General features: G+C 43.4%; 1 protein-coding gene across 1 annotated transcript in view; it reads left to right on the top strand.

Moving 5' to 3' along the window:
• The window catches only part of OXCT1 (3-oxoacid CoA-transferase 1), a 128,924-nt gene that overhangs the window by 53,890 nt on the left and 52,843 nt on the right, over positions 1 to 22,191 (top strand). The window contains exons 8-13 of the mRNA XM_053914550.2: positions 285 to 392; positions 1,660 to 1,774; positions 3,778 to 3,872; positions 5,007 to 5,055; positions 10,839 to 10,911; positions 11,520 to 11,595. Of these exons, the coding sequence (XP_053770525.1) occupies positions 285 to 392; positions 1,660 to 1,774; positions 3,778 to 3,872; positions 5,007 to 5,055; positions 10,839 to 10,911; positions 11,520 to 11,595 (516 nt within the window). The remainder of the gene's footprint in view (positions 1 to 284; positions 393 to 1,659; positions 1,775 to 3,777; positions 3,873 to 5,006; positions 5,056 to 10,838; positions 10,912 to 11,519; positions 11,596 to 22,191) is intronic.

Here is a 22,191-nt window from a genome sequence, read left to right as displayed (position 1 = left end):
TCTGTTCTTTCTTATATTCAAGTTTGGCAAAAGTAGGTTTACCGTTGTTCGTATGGAAAATAATACAATGATTAATAAGTAATAATACAAGAACAAACTGCTTTGCATACTCACGCTGTAAAACCACTCTCCCCCACCCACCGGTATGTATACGTAGTTTGTGTGTGTGTATTTACATTGTGTACACAACCTAAGTTGGCAGTGAAGATGCTTATACTTCATTTTTTAAATAAAAAGTGTTCGGTTTAAGCTTTCACTATCTAATTTTTTTTTTCTTTGTATAGGTTGAAGAAATCGTGGATGTCGGGTCATTTGCTGCGGAAGATATCCATATTCCCAAAATCTATGTGCATCGCCTTGTAAAGGGAAAAAACTATGAGAAGAGAATTGAGGTAGTTGACTTAGCTCTGCCGTCACTGTTTATGGATCTGCTTATCAGCGATGTGTGTCCCTGGGGCCATCCAGGTAGCAGGGAGTCAGCACTGAGCAGGAAGCCTTGCTTTGGATCTTACTTAGTAGGAGCTTCTCATGTGTCCATCGAGGGGGGGCATGATCCTTTGTGGACTGTCCCGCTCAGCAATGCCTTGTGGTTGCAGGCTGTGCTCTCCAGGCTCTGTAGCTGCCCTGGGACAGGATCTGTAGTTTTGCATCTACCCTGTCCTGTAAGGTAGAGAAGGATAATCGGTCTCTGCTGGATTTACCCATGCTGGGCTCGTCATGTTTGACGGTTCACAAATGTCTGTCTACCTTGAAGGTGTTTTACATTTGATAGAGTCCACAATGAATATCACTTCCCATTAGTGTTAGGCTTTAGGTTCTAGGCAGCTGGTGGTGATGAGATTGTGGCAAGGAGTGGCTTCCAGAAGCATTGGAGGTATTTCAAGTAACTCAGAGCTTGCAAAAATGACCGTCGGGGCCAGAATTGATGCCAAGATTCAGAGGTATCTAGGGGTCAGCAACAAAACAGGTATGCAGAGGGAGTCCTGGGAAATCAGAGATGCCTTCTACCCTGTGGACATCCAATAGAATGGCATTCTGCCATCTAAAACTAATGTCAGTGGGCTAGGGAGGAATGACGGGACATTTGCAAATAAAGACCAGAGTCTGTGTTAAGGAGAATTAGTGTTGGACATACTCTCCTGGCTGGTTTCTGGATATTTCTGTGATCTCCGTGATGCTCCAGTGGCAAAAACCAGTCTAGATTCTGCAGGTGGAAACAGTCAATTGAGAGCAGCGACAGCAGCCAAACCCATTCTGCCAGCCCTGCGGAAACAGAGTCCAAGGTCTGTCCCTTTTGTGTTTGTGCTGGCTCGTCCCTGAGCCCGCGAGGAGAATGCAGTTGCAGGAGTCCTGGGAGGCAGCAGGGGTGGCAGCCAGTGTGCCAGGGGCAGACTGGTTATTTGCTTTGAAGAGTCAGAGCCAGGGTATCTTCCTCTTCAAAGCAATCTGACCTCTTTCACATCCTTTCTAAAGAATTCTTTCTGGTTACTCTTTCATTCACGTTCTTTTTTAAAAAACGCTGTTACTTTGCAGATTTGCCTCATAGCAGTAGTGGGACGGAGTTAATTTCTTTTTCTAGTAAAACTTTGAACTTTCACAGTGATAAAAACCCAAGGGTACGCCTCAACCGCAAATAATTTGTTTCTGTTCATTTTAAAGCGCGTATCGATCCGGAAAGAAGGAGACGGAAAAACCAAGTCTGGGAAACCGGGAGATAACGTGAGGGAACGCATCATCAGGCGGGCAGCTCTTGAATTTGAGGATGGCATGTACGGTATCCTTCGTCCTTCCGGGCCTGTGCACTGACACAGGCCTCGCCTCTCCCTTGCGCCAGGCTGCTAGGCCGGATGCGCAGAGATTCGTTTACAGTCCTGGTAACTTTTCAAGCAGTTGATCAGCTTTGTTTTGTTTTGTTTTGTTTTTTTCAAAATGTGGCATGTAACCTAGAGATATCAAGATGTGTGATATTGGAATTATAGTCCATTTGTCTTCTTGGAACAAAATAGTGACTGAAAATTTGCTTAGCTGTTTGCTCATATGCAGTGGATGTTAGTGCAGTTTGGCATTTGACTAAATGTTATTGGGACTAGGGATTACCCAAGATGAGGGTTTCAAATCTCAGAAGTACTAGTTACAACCAGTGCCATTTATTTTCTCTGTATTCTAGCATTTGCATACTCATTGAAACATGAGATCCAACTTTTAAAAAATTTTATTTTTCAATTACAGTTTACGTTCAGTATTATTTTGTATTAGTTTCAGGTGTGCAGCATCGTGGTTAGACGATGATATACTTTACAAAGTGTTTGCCCCAATATTTTCAGTACCCACCTGGTACCATATATACTTATTACAACATTATTGACTATATTCTCTATGCTGTGCTTTACATCCCCCTGACTATTTTGTAACTACCAATTTCTACTTCTTAATTCCTTTATCTTTATCTCCCAGTCCTCCAACCCCCACCTCCCACCCCTCTAGTACCATCCATCTGTTCTCTGTGTCTACGAGTCTGTTTCTGTTTTGTGTGTTTGTTTATTTTATTTTTTAGATTCCACATATAAGTGAAAACATGCAGTATTTGTCTTTTTCTGTAAGACCCAACTTCTTAACAACCCCTTGTTTCTTGTGACAAAGACCCCCTGAGTATATACTCTTTCATTTCTAATGTTTTAAATATTAGAACATTAGAAATAGTGTTTTATAAGGGTATTCAGTAAATGACTGTTGGGACTTCGACCTCATTTAAATAACCATGAGGGTGTGCCATTCTGCAGGGCTAGTGGACAACACAGTCAGAAGTTCTAGGCAGCATGTCCCTCTTTTTTAAAATTAAGTTTATTGGGGGGCCATTGGCTAATAAAATCATAGAGGTTTCAAGCGTACAATTCTGTGCTACATCTGTGTGCATTGTATTTACCCCCCGAAGTCAAATGTCTTTCTGTCACCATATATTTGACCCCCCACCTCTTCCTACCCCAGCCCCTTCCTCTGATAACCACAGGGTCGACTGTGTCTACTGGTTTCTGTTCGTGTGTCTCTGCTCCCGTCAGAGGCCCGACTAAACCCACCCCATCTGCACACAAGTCCGGTTAGACCGTATTCTGATGTCCAAGGAAGATTCAACACCCTCTGTTAGCCTTTCGATGTTACTTTTTGTAGGGTCTCAATGGTATTCCCTGAAACTTACCTCCCCCAGCTTCTGTTTTAGGGAAGACTCAGAAGACTCAGTTCCAGTGAATGCTACCACGGGGACCCAAAGGAGTGGAAGCACGTTGATGCAGATATTTTGATATTGTCCTAGACCTGTTTTAAAAATCTGGAAATGGTAGCCCTTTTTAAGTATGTTAAATCATCCCTATTTGTGGTTGGAGTTTTGAAAAGTCAAAATAGCTTTTAAACAAAGGTCAAGTCATGTTTAATAATATATCAGTCACAAGTCATAATATATCAGTCCAAGTTTGCTGAGCACATTCAGGAAAATGAAATATGTTTTACAACGAAAATGACCTCCTGGCTTGTCTTCCAAAGCCACCACTTTGATATATTTATGGGAAGCATATTGGTGTTATTGACAAAGCTGTGATTAATTAGTGATTTTTTAAAAAAAAAAATTACAAAATAGTGCCTAGGCAGTGATTGGAGAATGTGTCCAGTGATTACATTCAGAGCAGTTGCCTTTAAAGAAGGCTTCTCTTCAGATGTACCTACGTGGAAGAGTTACAGCATAATCTCTGCCTTTTCTGCGTTCTACCTTAACATCTTTTTGTCCAGCTAATTTGGGCATAGGAATCCCACTTCTGGCCAGCAACTTCATCAGCCCAGATATGACTGTTCATCTGCAAAGCGAAAATGGAATCCTGGGTTTGGTAAGATAGAAACTAAAGTTTTATTTGTGTGATCGAGATGATAAGATATTCTGTGTAGTGAAATCTTATGACTGGGAGTCATCAGCTTAAAGTCCCCAAACTTACCCTCCTGTCTGCCTGTCGTCCCAGTAAAATATTTAACTTTCCCACAGACTGGAGGGAGTTGTGAGGATGGAGGGTTGTATTTTTATTTATATTTTTTGCCATTTTTAGAGACAAAAAAGATGTGTGTCTGAATAAAAGTGATTCATGTTGAAGTCAAAGACTTATTATTCATGTACCTCAGGGATTTCTGGTGTGATCAGTTCCCTCCCTTTGAATTTAGGGAGATAAGACTATGTGAATTACCCACGGTCAGTGTTTAAAGGAAAATGTACATAGGTCCAAACATTAGTTGTCACTTCGATTTATTTAAAGAATAAATTTTTGGTCCCTTAGAAAAAGTCTGTTGAAATTTATAGCTAGTATATCCTCATTCTTGGCTCTATCATGCTTTTTTCATTTATCTTTTATCCATTTCTCCCTTTTTTGATCAATGTATGTTATGATATGAAACCCCTTTCCCCATTCAAGTAATTAGGGATGCCTTATAAAAAGACATACAAAAAAAACTTACTGAGAATAAGTACGCAAAGAGAAAACAAAGGTTGCAAAACTTAGGTGTTATGAGAGGTAAGGTTAGAAGCCCAAATTCAAACCTTTAGCTTCAGCATACCGAAAAGCTGGAACTTTGCCTCTCTGGGTCCTTCTAGCCAAATAATGTATCCATTTAGTTTATATTTATTGATACTAAGAGGACGGTTTATAAATAACGTTAGCTGCATAGTAGGTAGTAAATAGTTAGTTTTTGTTTTAGTGACATGTATTTCTAATAACATTACTTTCAAACTTTGGTAATTTTTAGAAAATATTTTTCATTTACCCAGTCGCAGAGTTATTCGTATAGAAAAGACCAATCAATATGAGAAACAGAGCCATGCAGACAACAGAATGATTTGTTTAAGATTCACCTGAAGCCTCCTGATGCCAGTTCCCTAGAGTTTGTGGAGAAGCTACTTGTATTGCAGCGTTAGTGTGCAGTTCTGTGAGAAACGTCCTTCAGCAGCTGACGTGACAATTTGCTTTATTTGACAGGGTCCATACCCATTACAAAATGAAGTTGATGCAGATCTAATCAATGCAGGTAAACTCATAAATTACATGTTTTTTCCAGCGTCTTCCTTGGCTATTGATTTTGTTCTATGCCGAATGCTAGTTAGGAGTTGGGCTTGATTCTTTGTCTTTTCCTGGAGTGTGTTCACTGTATTGTCCGTTCAGGAGGGGAGATAAGCCTTCCAAGTCCCATCTTTGCCTAGCTTCTTGTCAGCGGTCTGCTCTCTTTTAGGGCAGACTGAGATAAAGGCACAATTGCAGGTGGAGCTACTTGGAACGGCAAGAGCCTTGGTGGCTCAGTCAGTCAGGGTCCTGGCTATAAATGGGAGAATGAAAGGGAGGGACAGTTAACAGGGATTTGGGCAAGATTAGGGCAACCACAAAAGGAGGGTGAAGTACCACAGGGAGCTGCCAGGAGCCCTGGGCAGGCCTTCGGGGGCAGCCGTTGGAGAGGGTCAGTCACCTGCCAGGAGAAGAATGCTGCTGCTTGGGTGGGGATGAAGGCATGGTCTCCCCCACTGGCTCTCCTGCCAGAACCTCCCCTTGGACCTTCCCAGGGTGCTATAGGCCCGCCTTCTCTTGATGAGAAGGGTGGGGGTAGGGATCCGCGGTAGCTAAAGAAAAGGCTTGGGGCCTGGGGGTTTTGTTACAGGAGCTACGTACTGTCTGCTAGTCATCCTCAGGGTCAGAGAGCATCCCTCAAAGGTTCCAGGTGCTTAAGGGGGTGTCTGCCATGCATATGAGTGTCTGCCAGTGATATGAGTAATGAATAGAGTTTCTTTGAATTGGGGACTCTAGCATTGTCACGTCCTTGTTCCCACACTTAGATGCTTTTCCTTCTATTATTAGCTTTTCAGTTGACTAGAACCTAGGGTGGCATGTGTAAGCAGCCTGGGGGAGGAGAGCAGGTGAGACCCTGTGGCCGTCGTTGCTGCCCAGGTTCGAGTCCCTGCGGCCCCTGTGCTGGGGCTAAAGATGATGCTTCGGAGGCGGCTGCCCGTCAGGAGCTAATTTTTATACTGTTCTAGCCTGAGTTTCCCTGCCCTTCTTTTACTCCTGTTGCCTCCGCCCATGAGAAAGCGTTAGTGTCACTCCACATCCAGCAGCAGCCCGCGCGGATCTCTGAAGAGCAGGACCACGAGCTGGGCACGGTGGCCGGCTGCCAAGGAAAATTGATGTTTGATACTCAGGGTACTGGGACACAAAACAGCTTCTGGTGGAATAGCTGGATTAGTTAACACAACTCGCTCTGAAAGGCCCACTGTGGTAAAGCAGTGACATTTAACCAAGGCTGTAATTTAATTGTGCTGCACCTTTTAGCAACAGCTCATTGATCTGTGAAAATATTTGCTGCTTGATTTAATGAACTTAAGATGTTAGTTGAGTTATTTGCAAAATGAATAACTCCATTTTCTAAATTTCAGGCTTGAGCTTATGGAACCCACTTTCCTTGGAAAAAAGAGTTAATTTTTTCAACACCATTGTTGGATGGTGGGCGTATCTGAGGTTTAAAAGTGTCTCCATCCTAACGATTTATGTTTCAGCTTCTGAAACGTCTTCACGTAGAATCTGAAACTGCTGTGTAAAACAGTGGTTCACTGCTTTGGAGAAGCCATGTGGCAAATCAGCTTGATAATTTTGTAACTCCTTCATCAAAGTCCTCTCTGGGATTGATGATGTTTTTGATTTTGGAGTTGTCCAAACTAGGGAGGAAATACTTCGAGCTAGAGAATGCAGGGTATACATTGGCAGTTTCCTCAACTCCTCAAATTTGGAAATTACCTGAGAGATCAGGGCTTTTTTTTTTTTTTTGCATTACTTTGAAAGGCTACTTTTATACATGTCCCTTGAAATGAATATAGGATTATATTTCTGGGTAAAACCAGTGTATTGAGTGTTAAAATAGTAAAGAACTGCTTCTAAGGATCCTTGTTTCTAAATAATAACCTCGTATGGTTCTGTAAAAATGAATCGCCACTCTCAGAGCGCCCTGTAGTTTACAGCCTACGCTCTACATGTGTCACCTCGGGCAAAACCTCATTATACAGGCTGGGGAACTGCACCCAGAGACGTGAGCTGGGGCGCTCAGATCACATCGCTGGGGGCTGCTGGGGAACTGCACCCAGAGACGTGAGCTGGGGCGCTCAGGTCACATTGCTGGGGGCTGCTGGGGAACTGCACCCAGAGACGTGAGCTGGGGCGCTCAGATCACATCGCTGGGGGCTGCTGTGGGACTCTTCTTCCTGTACACCGTGCCACACTCTGACAAGCTGGGCTTTGCAAAGGTGCAGAAGGCAGCGATTAGAACATTTCAGAGGTCTCGTGGAGATCTGGAGCCTCCCAGTGTCATTAAAAATTTTCTAAATGCCCCATGTATGTTTTAGCTTTCATGTTAAGAGCATTTTGCATTAGAGAATGCAAAGTTTTCTGATTTTCTGATGTACGGGCACTGTAGAGGTTACTCACCTTTGATGAAAACTGCTGTAGAAAAACCCACCTTGTAAATCTCATGGCTCTGCACAGCCCTGGCCCCTGCCTCGTGTCTCTAGAGCCGTAGTTCTCAGTGGGCAAGAAGAGGTGACATCCAGGGCATTCGACAGTGTTTGGGGACATTTTTGATTGCCGTGCCTTGTTAGTATGAAGTGTTATTAGTATGTAGTGAGTCGAGGGCAGGGATGCTGCTAACCATCCTGCAGTAACCAGAATGGCCCTACAAGGAGTTCTCCACTCCAGAGCATCAGTGGTGCCGCAGAGGAGAAACCCCGCTCTGTGGGTGTGCGTGCCACATCCGGAGTCCCACAGGCCTACGGATGCAGGGACACAGAGCACAGCATTCCAGGTCTCTGACAGTGGCAGCTGACCTTTCCAGCTTGGTCTTCCAGTGCGCCCTACATGGGTGCTGAGGCCCCCACACGGCATCTGGGGTCCACTCTGGTCGTGACTGGCATGCCCCTGCTTTCCTTCCTCCACCTCTTGGTTCTTCCTGTGCCATTCACCAAATTGTTTATGTTTTTGCTCTGTCTCCCTACTCTTTCTTGCCCAACTCCTTATTGGTAATTTATTTTCCTCTCCAGATCCTTTGGCAGCTTATTTGTGTACATGTCTCTCTCTTGTTGGACAGTATGCCCCTTTGCTAAGGGCCGTGGTTCCCAGGTGGGGTCCCCAGACCCTCACCATCAGCACCACCGTCCGCTTGGACTTGTTAGAAATGGGAAATGCTGAGGCCCTACCACATGCCTCCAGAATTATGAAGTCTGGGAGTTGAGCTCAGCAGGCTGTGTTTATACTGGCCCTCCATGTGATTCTGGCGGGGGTCAAAGTTGAGAACCGTTGGTTGAGGACATCTGTGTTTCGTTTGTAACACTTTTCAGACAAAGTAGTGGGCGTTGGCTTGGTGTTCAGTGAATGACTTGTTAAATCCTGAGCTAAAGGACCTGTATAACTCATGAAGTTGAGAAACTCTTTTGCCCAAATATCATGAAAGGATCTAGATCTTTATTTATTTATTTAAATATTGTTGTTTCGAGAGAGAGGAGGGGAGGGAGAAAGAGAAGGAGAGAAACCTGATGTGAGAGAGAAACATCAATCAGTTGCCTCGCATATACACTCCAACCAGGGACCAAACCTGCAACCCAGATGTGTGCCCTGACTGGGAACTGAACCGGCGACCTTGTGGTCTACAGAACAATGTCCAACACACTGAGCCACACTGGTCAGGGCAGCATCTAGACTTTTACACACAGAAAAGTGGGAGGAGACAGGAATCAGTCAGGAAAGACCAAATAGGAAAGCCCTTTTTCTTCAAGGTCCTGACTGTGTTACTAGTTATAGTTATTTCTTGACCACATTTGGATGTTGTATTTGAAAAGCATGGGTTCAACTTGAGGATATCTATTTTTGTTTAGATATTGGATGTTGAAAAAGGCTGAAAATTAACTTTGCTTCTGAAGAATGTAATTTGTAAGATACCAGAATGCATTATCAGGGGCCTGACAGCTTTCTTCATGAGAGCTGTTTTCTGGGCTGTTTAATAGAACTGGGCGTCATGAATCACGTGGGGGGGGGGGCAAAGCTCTCAGTGTTGATCGCAGGGTCTCCTGCACAGTGGTACATGATGCCTTCTGTGTCCTATCAGCCAGTGGAAGATTGCTATGGGGAAGTCAGTGTGATTTAGGACAGAGAACAAAGGAATTGAGGTTTTTCTGTTTCTCTGCCTTATTGTCCTATGAAATATTCCTCCTTGCCTCTCCAGCTCACAGGATTGGTGAGGAGCTGCATTTGCTGGACACGGAACTTGTGTTAGGATAAGGTTTAGTTGTATTATACCTGCCCTAAAACCTGGAGTTCACAGGCAGGCTGCATAACCCCACCGCAAAAGTCAGTTGCTTGGTCCTGTAGCCTTTATTCCTTGAGGAGCAACAGCATTGTTTGGCGGGAGGGATAATAAAAGCTAATGGTTACGGAGCCCTTTCTCTGTGCCAGGCGCTAGACAAAGGGCTTTGCACGCATTACCTCATTTCATCCTTCAGATCTTACGTGTTGCCTAAAAGCTCCTACTAACCACACCAGAAAGTATTTTCTAAAGCTTTTCAGCTTTATGGTACTTTGAAAGATGTGCAGATGTTTCCCTTACTTAGAATCAAACTCCTGTGGGAGATAAATATTTCAGCACGATGGAAACAGTCTTACTCTTTCTCCATGTCCAAGCTCAAATGGAGAGGGGTACAGATCTCCATCTGTAGCTTTCAGAGAAGATTAGAGAGGCTGAGTACAGCTGTGTTACACAGCTGGGCATGGTCAGACCACTCTGGCCTTCTTGTGTCCGGGAGCCTTTCTCTAGTCCAGCCTTGGTATTACAACTTTTCTTCCCTTTCCTTTTGTCTGCCCTGTTACCTGGGGGTAATGCACGGGGTGTTCTCGCACAGCTGACCTACCTTTGGCACGGTGGCCTGTGAACACTGTTCTCTTGGGTGCCTGATGCTCCTGAACAGACAGGAAGTAGGTCCCAAGAAGAAAGGAACTTAGGTATGAAGTCAGGTGGTAGTATTAGTTGTGTGGGCACTGGATGACTTTGAAGATCTTTCCCAGTTCAGAGCTTTTATTATGAGAGAGGTCCTCTCCTCTTGGAAGTTAACATTCAAGATGTTTGCCAGTATTAGGATATTATTCCCCAGTTTCATCCAAGTCCTAGGGTTTTACTAGAAACTTAGAGGGGAGAGAGAGTGAGAGTAACAGAGAGAGAGAGATTGATTGAGGTTGAAAGGGGAGATTCAGGCCTGATGTTGTTAAGGAATTAGGTGTGTCCTCTCTTTCTAGATTATTCACTGGTCTTTTAAGAAATAACTGAGAAGCGTCTCCAGTAGTCTTCCCTTCAGAATTGCATTTCTTCAGGGTTAGTCCACAACCTCTTTGCTCCAATGACCACAGTAGCATTGGCCTGTGACAGGTGCCCCCCCAGGAGCGGGGCTGGTGTCAGGAGCGGGGCTGGTGGGAGGCCCGGAAGGGTATAGGCACCAGGGCTTGCATTGCGTAGAGAATTTCAAAACGAAAATGAAATTAAAAGTTGGTCTGCTCTTCATTATCAACATGCAAGGGCATGTCTGAACAATGTTGCCGACAAAATGTTCCTCCCCACAGAGCAGACGGTTTCCACTGTGTCCCCCACACCCCAAATTGCCGCTGCATTTCAGTAAAGGGAGCCTTAGTTCCTTAGGAAACAGGAAGTATTGACCCCTCTCTTCACTATAATACTCTCAGAAATCTAATAGTTTCTTTCTTTTTTTTCCTTTTGCACACACGCGTGCGTGTGTGTAGGCAAGGAAACAGTCACTGTTCTTCCAGGAGCCTCTTACTTCTCCAGCGATGAGTCATTTGCGATGATTAGAGGGTATGTAATCCCGGAGGCGCTCACGTTTCATGCTGCGGCCTGAGCTGAGTCATTGGCTGGGTTAGCAAGGCTCTGAGACACAGACACATCTCCCAGCCGAAAACCATCTTGGGCTTGTGTGGCTGCACCACAATGCGAGATTACTCACTTCAAATGTTGGGAGTTGGAACATCCAGTCTGCTGTTATTAAAAGCCCCGCAAATGGAATATATATCTGTGTGCCAACTCTTGTGAAGTAGGCATTTTGACAAGGTTTTTTCCCGAGGATCCTAACGTTTTCTGCAAACTGGGTTCATTTTCTAGTTAGTGTTTGCTTTCAAATCAAGCCACATTGTCCCTCACTGAAGGAGACAGGCTCACTGTGTACACCTGTTTTTAATTTGTTTTTTGGAAACAATATAAACTGTAATTTTTTTTAAAAAGAACTCTTAGTGGTTATTTCTCCACATCAGCTTGAGCTGATATATTTGGAAATCAGGTGTTGGGTGGGAAAAAGCAAATGTATTTTGGGGGATGTAGAATTATTTATTTTAATTGCTGGCAGTTGCAAGCGAGGGGGACATAAAGTTTGTGGAGTTTGCCTTTCATCTCCTCCTTTTCCTTCTCAGGGGACATGTCAACCTGACAATGCTAGGAGCGATGCAGGTGTCCAAATACGGCGACCTGGCCAACTGGATGATCCCTGTGAGTAGACATTTTTTCCTGTGAGTGATGCTTGGGCCAGAACATGTACTTTTGAAACATTAAGAAAAATCATGCCAAGTTGCTCTAAGAGTCCAATATAACTCTTTTAAAAATAAGAAAGATTTTAATGTCTTTTTCTTATTTGAATCAAATTTTAATTAAGCAAACACTGAGAAACATTCAGCTTTGCCAGTTTACAATGTAGCTGGGACTATAAATAGGCAAGATCTGCCAAAGCAGAATTTTCCATAAAGAAACAGAGGAAAGGAAGATTTTAAAAAATGGTATAATTATATTCTGATAAAAAGTAATACAAATATTTATCATAACTAGTTTTTTATAACTAACAAGAACAGTGAACAAATTTATAAACTTTATATTAATTCTATTATTTTCTTATTCACAGTGAGTGATTAAAATCCTCTCTTGGGTGGTCATGTGACTCTATAAGTAATCAATCACATTGTCTTCCATTATGGAAAACAAAACTTGTGATGGTCATACTTGCTTGTGATATGCAAATGGTTTTCATTTACTAATGACCGAAATCAAGGAAGAAACCTGTTAGAATTAGCTTTGGAGAAGGGACTGCAGTGAGTTAATTTGGGAGTGGGGTTCATTCTCTGCAGGTGTTGCTTTCTGACGTGTGTGTGGGAACCAGTGAGCGCGGGCCCATGGCCATGCGTTTGTTGGGCTGGAAACTCACATTACCCTGCTGATGTGTATGTGTATATATTCCTGTGTGTTTCTCTGTAGCACCAGCTAAAAAGAATGTAGCTTACACTGAGGGTTGTGTTCTATGGTTTGAGAGGTTTTTTGGGAAATTTTAGATTTTTTCCTAATGATTTTCATAGGAAAGAGGGTTAGTGTAGTTGATAAAAATGTTAGAAATTGTGATAGTTGAGCTCTTTTGATGTACCTCCTGAAATATATTTTCAAGTTTTAATAATTTTTAGAGCTCTGGGTGTCAAACTTGGCTCTATGTTCGAACCACCTGGGAGTTCCAAAAAAATATTGACACCTGCGAGCCACCCCCAGAGTTTTCCAATTACTTAATCTGGGATGTAACCTGGGCACTGGGTATTTTAAAAGCAACCGTAGTGATTTCAATGTGTAACCAGGTTTGAGAAACAGGGTATTGACTTCCAGTTAAGATGGCAGCAGAGGTAAACATGGCTTCCTCCTCACACAACCACATCAAAATTACAACTAAAATACAGAACAGCCATCACTCCGAACCATCAGAAATCGAGTTGAGTGGAAGTCTGACAACTACGGAGTTGAAGAAACTATATCCATCCAGACTGGCAGGAGGGGTGCAGGTGGGGAATGGCCGGTCCCTCACCTACGTGTGGTAGATAAAAATTTGGGAGGGATATCTTGGGAGTGAGGAGTCCCAGCCCCACATTAGGCTGCCCAGCCCAGGGTTCCAGTGCCAGGAAGATAAGTCTCCATACATCTGGCTACAAAAACGAACAGAGATTGAGTCCATAGAAGAAACTTCTGGAGTCCCAAGCAGTTCCTCTTAAGGAACCCACACACAGACATACTCAGACTCATTCCCTCTGAGCTCCAGCACTGAGTTAGCAGCTTGAAAGACACCAGTGGCATATGGGGAGGAGCTAAAGGGTCTGGCTTTAAAGTGAGAGCTGGGGGACAGCTTTCTTCCAGACAGAAAGGCAGGCAGAGGCCATTGTCCCTTTTCTGAACCCTCCCCCACAGAGCCACAGAGCTGGCAGGCTGGTGCCATATCTGAGACTCCATCAACCTGGCTAACACTGTTTATCCCACCCTGGAGATCTACAGAGACTCCTTTCCACCCCAACTTATGGGCCTACCTACACTGCTTTTCCATATGAATGGCTGGTTTTGGCTCATGCTTCACAACTTCCTAAATTCTCTTAAACAAGCAACAGCCAGCCTCAGTGTGTCTCCAGCCCCTGATACCATGCTAAGTGGCCCCAGGCCTGGCAGTAGTGGCGACCAGCCTAGCACAGCTTGGCTTTGCCTGGGATTCTCCAAGCACAGCACAAGTAGCAACCATCTCAGATTGCTTTATAGCTCAGGCAGGGCAGCCCCAGGCGAAACACAGGTGGGTGCTGACCTTGGCCTGCAAGACTCAGGAAACCCCAGACCTTGCGCACCCAGTGGACAGCTACAGAACACATCGGAACACCACCACTCTGCCCCTGCACAGCTGATCCTCCATGGAGAGCAGAGGTTGGTGGTAAGTGGTCACAGCCAGTCCTTGCAGCTGACAGGTCTGGGTAAATCCCTCTCATTGACCTGCCAGCAGCAATCAAGGCTCAACTACAAGAGGAGGGTGTACTCAGCTCACACAAATTGCACACCTCAAGTACCCAGCTTGGGTGGTAGAGGAGGCTGTGCCACCAGACTCTATAGGACCCCTCCTACATTAGGCCACACTACCAAGACAGGAACACACAGCAGCTCTACCTAATACATAGAAGCAAGCACAGGGAGGCTGCCAAAATGAGGACATAAAGACACATGGACCAAATGAAAGGACAGATCAAAACTCCAGGAAAAGAACTAAGCAAAATGGAGAGAAGTGATCTGTCAGATGCAGAGTTCAAACCACTGGTTATACGGATGCTCAAGGAACTTAGTGAGGACCTCAGCAGCATAAAACAGATCTAGTCAGAAACAAAGGATACACTAATTGAAATAAAGAACAATTTACAGGGAAACAACAGTAAAGTGGATGAAGCTGAGGATCAGATCAATGATTTGGAACATGAGGAAGCAAAAAACAACCAATCAGAAATCCATTTGATAAAGTCATGAAAGAAAACTTCCATTAAGTTTGATGGTTCCCTAATTTGGTGAAGGAAGTAGACATGCAAGTCTAGGAAGTATAGAGAATCCCAAACAAGACGGATGCAAAGAGGCCCACTCCAAGACATATCAAAATTGAAATGCCAAAGGTTAAAAGAGAGAGTCTTAAAATAGCAAGAGAAAAGCAATTAGTTACCTACAGGGGAATTCCCATAAGACTGTCAGCTGATTTCTTAAAAGAAACTTTGCAGGCAAGAAGGGATTGGCAAGAAATACTCAAAATCATGAAAAGCAGGAACCTATAGCCAAGACTGCTCTACCCAGCAAAGCTATCATTTAGAATCAAAGGGCAGATAGTTTCCCAGACAAGAAAAAACTAAAGGAGTTCATCATCACTAAACCATTATATGAAATATCAAAAGGACTTATATAAGATAAAGAAGATAAAAACTGTGAACAATAAAATGGCAATAAATACATATACATGAACAATTGAATCTGAAAAACTAGGCAAACAAGAACAGAGACAGAATCATGGATACATAGAGCGTTTTGATAGTTGCCAGATGGAATGGGTGTGTGAGAGAATGGGTGAAGAGGTGAGGGGATTAATTAGGTACAAATAGGTAGTTACAGAGTAGCCATGGGGATGTAAATTACAGTCACAGGAAACGGAGCAGCCAAAGAACTTATATGCATGACCCACGGACATGAACGAAGGTGTGGGATTGCCTGAGGGAGTGGGGTATGCTGGGTGGAGGGGGGCAAAAGGGGAAAAATTGGGACAACTGTAATAGTATAACCAATAAAATATAATTTAAAGGGAAAAGAAACTGTATCAAAGAGTGATCATAACTCATATTTAAGATGTAAGGAAAATACGATTGACCCATTAATAGCGTTCATCATTTAGCAGTTAAGAGCAAGAGCCCTGTTGTGAGACAGACCTGAGTTAAAGTCCTGTTTTTGTCCCTCACTTTCTCTGTAACTGGAAGCAGTTGCCTATGTTTCTTCATCTACAACGTGGGAATGATCTAATAGTACCTACTTACAGGACTGTGTAAAGAAATAAATGATATGATACATGCACAGTACATATCAGAGAGCTTGAACATGGTGCATGCTACTAAGTAAGAGGGTTGTTACTACTTGATACATTTAGAGGAAGAGTTGAGGACCCCTGCCAGAGAGGAAATAGTAGCATTGGTTGCTGTGAACAGAAGTAGTAGAGATTTAAATGTCTGTTTTATTAGACTGTTACTGAGTTTTGAAATCAATTCACACGGTGGTCCTGGGTATGCGGCAGAAACATATTTAAGACATTTTTGCCTTCAGGGAACGTAAGCATCTTTAAAGAGTCAGTGTGCAGTTTTTGTCTAAGACGGTGCAGCAGGCGGTGAGGCTGGAAGCTCTCACAGTGACAGTGTGTAGCAGTAGTCGTCGTTTGTAGGGAAGATGTTACAATGTTTATCACAATTTCCATATCCTGTCGGGATTCCTGTGAATGATTAAAACATCAGTGCTTACTCCTTTTTGCTTTTCTTAGTGCAGTCTTGCACTAACGAACTTCCAAAGAACTGGATCTAGTCGGGTGCCAATCAGAATCACTGGATTTCTGCAGAACACTGAAAAAAATTAAGCGTTGAAAGTGCTTGTGTCTGGTTCCGCTCTTCTGGGAATGGAAGCTGGTAGTGTCATTTCTGATGAGCATTTCTTCTGTTCCTTTAGCAGCTGGTAATTATTTCTTGGCTTCTTTGTATGTGATGCCCTATGTGTATGTTTAATTCTTTTGGATGCAAGATAGCTTAAGAATCCAAGACCATGATCTTCAGTTTGGAAGAAATCTGATTTGAATTTTGGCTCTACCCCTTGCAAATGGTTCAACCTGGAGTATATGTTTTTGTTAGGATGAAGTGAGAAAACAATGAAAAGTGAACACTGAAAACTTTATTGTTTTCATCTTCTCCAATGCGCTTTTGCTTAACGTTAAAGAGGAAATATTCCCTTAAAATACATTCACATAACAAGACTATATTTTATAGTCACTAGTGCGCCTACTTATCCTAAGTTCAAGTTCAAGTACCCAAAATTAAACTCTTTGAGGACAGATTTCTCATTCTTAATTGGCTGCGGATAAGGTACAGTTTTAGCCTCCTTCTATAGTTTCATTTAAAAGTCTATTTCTAGTTGTCCCAAAGATTTATGTTGATTTGTAAAATTTAGGTATATTTTTATTGCAAAATCCGGCAGTGGAGAAGCTGCAGAGTTCAGCTTTATTTTATCACTTTTCGTTTACTTTTATCTGTTTACTGGGTTTAATAATCTTGCGGTTGGTTGTAGAGCCTTGAGTTTTCCTGCATCATGGCATTTCCATGAATCCTTACGACGCCAGATCATAATGAACATAAAGTTTTAAGACAGGCAAATGGTGTGGTTGCTGTTTGTATTGTTCTTTAGTCGCTTCTCAGTATTCAGCACGTGTCCCGTGTACACTGATTTTTAAACATTTTGCCCTGAGCGAGCGTGTGAGGAGAGAAAACTGAACAAAACAGCACTTGGCTCCTTCCAGTTCCCTGATTATCATGTTGATGGTAAAGCCCCGGCGAGATACGAAGATGTAGAAAGATGTGCAGTTGTAGAATCTGCATTCAGATCTGCTCCGGCTTCCCTAATGCCTATTTTTGAAAAACAGCTGCCACGGATTAGGGACTTGTAAGGGGAAGCGGATGCGTGTGATCAGCGATGGGAGCTGGTTATTGAGAGAGGCCACCTCGGCCCCCTGGACAGAGCTGCTGAGCGAGAAGCACGCAGCAGCGGGGGGCCGCTGCTTCTACATGGGGGGAGCTGAGATGAGGGATTCTTACAACAAAGGGGAAGAGAATGTTTTGGTGCCTTTTCCCCTGACATTTTTCATCTCTTTGTGCATTTTAAGGGCACATACAAATTCATGTCGCAGCCATGCATGCTACCTGTGTGAGGGCACAGAATTGACTTGGCCTTCTAGTTATGCCGTCTGTTTTAAAGAAGCTGACTTCCTACTCTTCTTACTTGTACAGTTGAGATGCGTTGTGTCCGAGATTCAGTCTAGGGGTTTTGTTGCATCAATTGTAGTCTACATATTAAATCCGCAGATACAGACAGCGGTATGTAAAGATTACAGTATAAAGATATACACATCCGTATATACAGTGTTTTAACATTACTGGTGCCTTGTTCACTGAGTACTAACTCTCAGGAAACTACAAACCGTGGCGAAGGAAAACGGACAGGAGAAAATATGCGTTTGGTGGTATGATGCTGTCACACTTCTTTGGTGATGCTTTTGCCGTATGGGCGTAATGTAGGGGAAGGTGCACAGAACTTTGGTATTAGACTTGTGCTCAAATGCTAGTTCTGTCACTTATTGGTGGTGTGGCAAGTTATTTCATCGTAGTATACTCTTTTGTAAAATGATAATATTTAACTCCTATGCTTGTTGTATGGATTAAATTAGTTTGTTCATTCAGTAAATATTCGTTAGGCATATATCGAAGTCCATGAGCTATGTTAGCCTCTTGAAGATTGTTAACAAAACAGATTACGTTCTCCACATTTTTGAAGTTAATATTTTGGCAGGGGCCTGCAAGTAATGGCCTATGTGCCAAATCTGGCCCACTGTCTGTTTTCGTGAATAAAGTTTTATTGGAACACAGCCACATTTGCATATTATCCAGAGCTGTTGAGTTGCATAGTTTCAGCAGAGGCTGTATGATCCACAAAACCTAAAATGTTTACCATTTAGCTCTTTGTAGAAAAGTTTACCAACTTCTGCTGTAGATCATTGATTTGAAACCTTCTTTATTTTTCTAATATAAGCTTGTACTGCTGTGAATTCCTCTGTAAGCACATATTAGTGACATCCCACAAATTTTTATAGGTTGTGTTTTCATTTTCATTCTCCTCAAAAATATTTTCAAACTTCCCTTGTGATTTTTTATGACCTGTTTGTTATTTAGAAGTGTGCCATTTAATTCCCAAATATTTGGTGATTTTCCACAAAACTCTGTTAATTTTTAGCTTAATTCTCTTGAGGTCAGAGCATATACTTTACACGGTTTTCATTCTTTTAAACTTGAGATTTATTTATGGGTCAGACAGAGCCTAGCTCAGAGGCTGTTCCGTCCGCGCTGGGAAGGAACGTGTGCTCCGCCCTTGTGGACAGAGTGTGCTACGACTGTCAGTCTGGCCACAGGTAGGGAGGGCAGTGCAAGCGAACTCGTCCCATCAGTTACTGAGAGAGCAGTATTGAAATCCTCAGCTACGGTTGCGCATTGTCTCCTTCTCCGTTCAACTGCATCACATTTTCCTTCTTACGCACTTGAGTTCCATTACTAGTTGCGTTAGTACACATTTGAGATTGTTATGTTCTACGAACAAACTGACCCCTTTTTACTCTATATCTCTTTATCTCTGGTAATATTTCTTATTCTGAGCATACTGTCTGATATTAATGTAGTCACTCTGCATGGTATATTTTTTCTGTTTTTCTCCTGCAGCCTATCCACATTTTTATAGTTAAGTGAGTTTTTGTAGTTAACATAAGGTTAGGTTTTGCTCTTTTATCCAGTTTTGTAATCTCTGACCTTTCATTGCAGGCCTACGCCATCCACACTTAATGTAATGATGATCATAATTAGGTTTAATTCTGTCAGCATATAATTTTCCCCCCAGTTGCCCATCTGTCCTTTTTCTTTGGTTTTTTTTCTGGATCAGTTAGCTATTCATTATGACTCCATTTTGTCTTCACTGTTGACTTATTTTCTTACTCTTTTAGCGATTCCTCCAGGGTTTATAATAAACGTATTTATTGTAGTCTACTTCAAGTAATATTATTATCACTTTACATACAATGTAAGAACCACACAAGTATGAGCTTCTGTTCTCTGTTCCTATCTTATTTGCTATTTTTGGTTATACATTTTATTTTGCATGTGTTATAAACCCCGTGATACTCTTTTTATTCAATTCTCTTTGAAAGATATTAAAAATGGGGAAAATTGTGTATTTGGTATATTTGTATTATATACTATAATGCGTAGTATATTTAGTATAGTTTCCCAACAAATTTGTTCTTTCCTGCACTTCTTCTTTACATCCGTCCAGATTGCCACCTGATGTGATTGTCCATCTGCTCGAAGGACATCCTTTGGAGTTTCTTGCAGTGCCAGTCACGCAGTGCAAGTGACTTCTGTAGAGGTCACTCAAGTTGATTCTTTCTTTCAGCCTTTTCTGTTGAGCTTGGTTAAGGTTAGCTGAGGGCAGCCTTGACTTTCAATCTAGTTAGCCCCAGTACTAAGGCAGTATCTTCCGAGGACTCCGCCTGCTGCCCTTGTATTGTGCGGCCTGTCCCGTGGACTAGTGGGAACGTGAGCTGTTCTCAGACCTGTGTGAGTTCTGGATTCTGTTTGCCTCCTACTTCATTCCAGGCCTTGGGTAGTTTCTTCCCAGGTATTCACACATCAGTCCTCTGCCAAAGACGTGAGGTGAACCCTCTGCAAACCTTGCGAGTGCTCGATGCCCGCCCCCTCTTCTCTGTAGCAGCCCCCTGTCTGATATTTTGCTTTGGTCTTTCTGAACCCAGCGAGATGGCTGTGTTCAAGCTGGGTTCCCTCCCTGCACTACAGCCTGCGGGCTCGCCACAGGAAGAAGGCTGGGCAGCTGTAGGCCCACCCGATCGGCTTCCTGTCTCTCAGACGTCACAGCCCTGTTCTGCCTGTTGTCTAACATCAGAAAGCTACTTTTTCTTACGTTTTTTGTCTGGTGTTTTAATTGTTTAATACCATTAATACTATTTTTGAGCTTATGTCATTATATATTTCTTGGATGATTTTTTTTCTTTTGGTGTATAAATCCCTAGAAGTAGAATATCTAGGTAAATTTTTTAGAGTTTTATATACATATTGAATTACTGTCCAGAAAAATTATCTTAATTCACACACTGTTTCCACTCATTACCAACACTAGCGTCAGCTTTTTTCCTAGTCTATTAGAGCAGGTCCTTGAATAATGTTGATGAGATGCTTTAGGAGCTTAACCTCTGTCTATATTCATTAGGCTATGGTAAAATTGGTTTCATTTTATGTTATTTTGCTTAAAATCACAAAGCTGCCAATGTTAGGTGAGGATATACTTTATTCTCTTCTGCTAGTTAGCATTTCTTGAGAAACTACCGTCTGCACCTGTTGAAGGGGCCCAGGCAGAGCCTTCCTCTCCTGGAGGGGCACTTAGTCCTCTTCCGGTTTGTTCTGCAAACCTTCCTTTTAGCTTCAGCAGCTACCGCTTATCAAACGTCGTCCCAGTGCTGCTGTCTTTGGTCACTGTAAAAGGCAGTGCCGAGGGTGACTTCTCTTCATGTCAGTGAATGTGTCTTAATAGACCAGCTATAAAAAGCATGTGGGTGATGTGTTTTCCGTATCCAGTATATTGAACAAGCTCTACAAGGGGGATGAAATCAAAACCCAGCTATTTTTATCTCGTGCGGTGCCTTTAACTTTGTGCATTCAGAGAAGCTTTCCCTCTGCATGACATTTCAGCTCCTTCTTAGATAAGAAACTGTCATCGGGCCACTAATTCACAAACTCCGTCGTCATTCAAGAACTAGAGGGCCCAGTCCAAAGGTGAGCATGCTTTAATGTGCCTTCAAAAGCAGCGTATCTCCTCACTCTCAGGCTCTCCAGCGAGGGTCAGGGCAGGCCACCCACATCAGGGGAAGGTTGTTGGAGTTCTTTTACTTTCTCTTTCCACTCACCATTTAGCACACACAAGGGACGAAATTCAGGAGAATGGGGGGAGGGGGCAGGAGAGTAGGAGAGTTCTCACGTGGCTGGTGACTGGACATGTTCTGAGCTGGCTCCATGCTGCCACGTCCCTTCAGGTGTTTAAAGCTGATCCCTTTCTCAGTTTGTGTGGGTGTGGCGGGGGCACTTTGGAGACCGCCTTCTCCGTCCTCTTCCGCAACACCCGCCCCGCTGCTCAGTGGCTGGATGCTTCCCCATCGACTGCTGGTTTTCCTGTGCTCCACTTCAAACGTAGATTCTCACTGATAAGGTCCCCTCTTTCTGGGGCACCACCCCGTGAGAAAACATTAAAGCATGTTTGGTCTGGCCCTCTCCCACACGGTCCACGTCTGGGAGGCACTCACAAGTTTCTTATCCCACCTTCCCTGGTAGTATGGTGACTTCCTTAAAACAGTCACGGCAGGGTTCTCGGGAGGAGTCAGGCACGCCTTTCCCCGGTCCCTCCTGGCTCCCCTCCGGAGGGCAGGATGCTCTGGTGTTGCTGCTCAGGCTCTGGGGGCTGTCAGCCTGGTGAGGAGCAGGGGTGTACTTGCCCCTCTCCTGGTTGCTGGGGCTGTGGGGTGGTGGGATCACAGCATACTTTTCATCAGCTTCCTTCACACAAACCCTCTGCTGTTGCCCATACCTGCACTCCTTGATCTTGCTGAGGGTACCAAGCCTCTTGGAACTTGATTTTAACCATTTCTCCCCCTGTAAATTCTGCATCTGAGCATACTGGTATCTCGTAGCTGTCATGTCTGAACATCAGTCAAAATCGAAATGAAAAAATGCCCAATTTAGCGTGTGGTTACTGCCACGTTTGTTTGTGGGCCTGCTGTTTCCGCACTGTCGTAGTTCTCCCTGGGAAGCTCGTCTTCAGCGAAGCCTCCATGCGTGGCGAAGTGTGTTCTGTGTATGGCCCCTGTACAGCAGGGCCACCCCCACAGCCACCTGAGACAGAAGAGGGGCCATGGAAGAACCC

This window comes from Desmodus rotundus, chromosome 1, assembly GCF_022682495.2.
Source record: "Desmodus rotundus isolate HL8 chromosome 1, HLdesRot8A.1, whole genome shotgun sequence".
In the NCBI taxonomy this organism is placed as follows: domain Eukaryota; kingdom Metazoa; phylum Chordata; class Mammalia; order Chiroptera; family Phyllostomidae; genus Desmodus; species Desmodus rotundus.
Note: the sequence above shows the minus strand (reverse complement) of the source record. Positions and strands in the feature narration are given on the sequence as shown.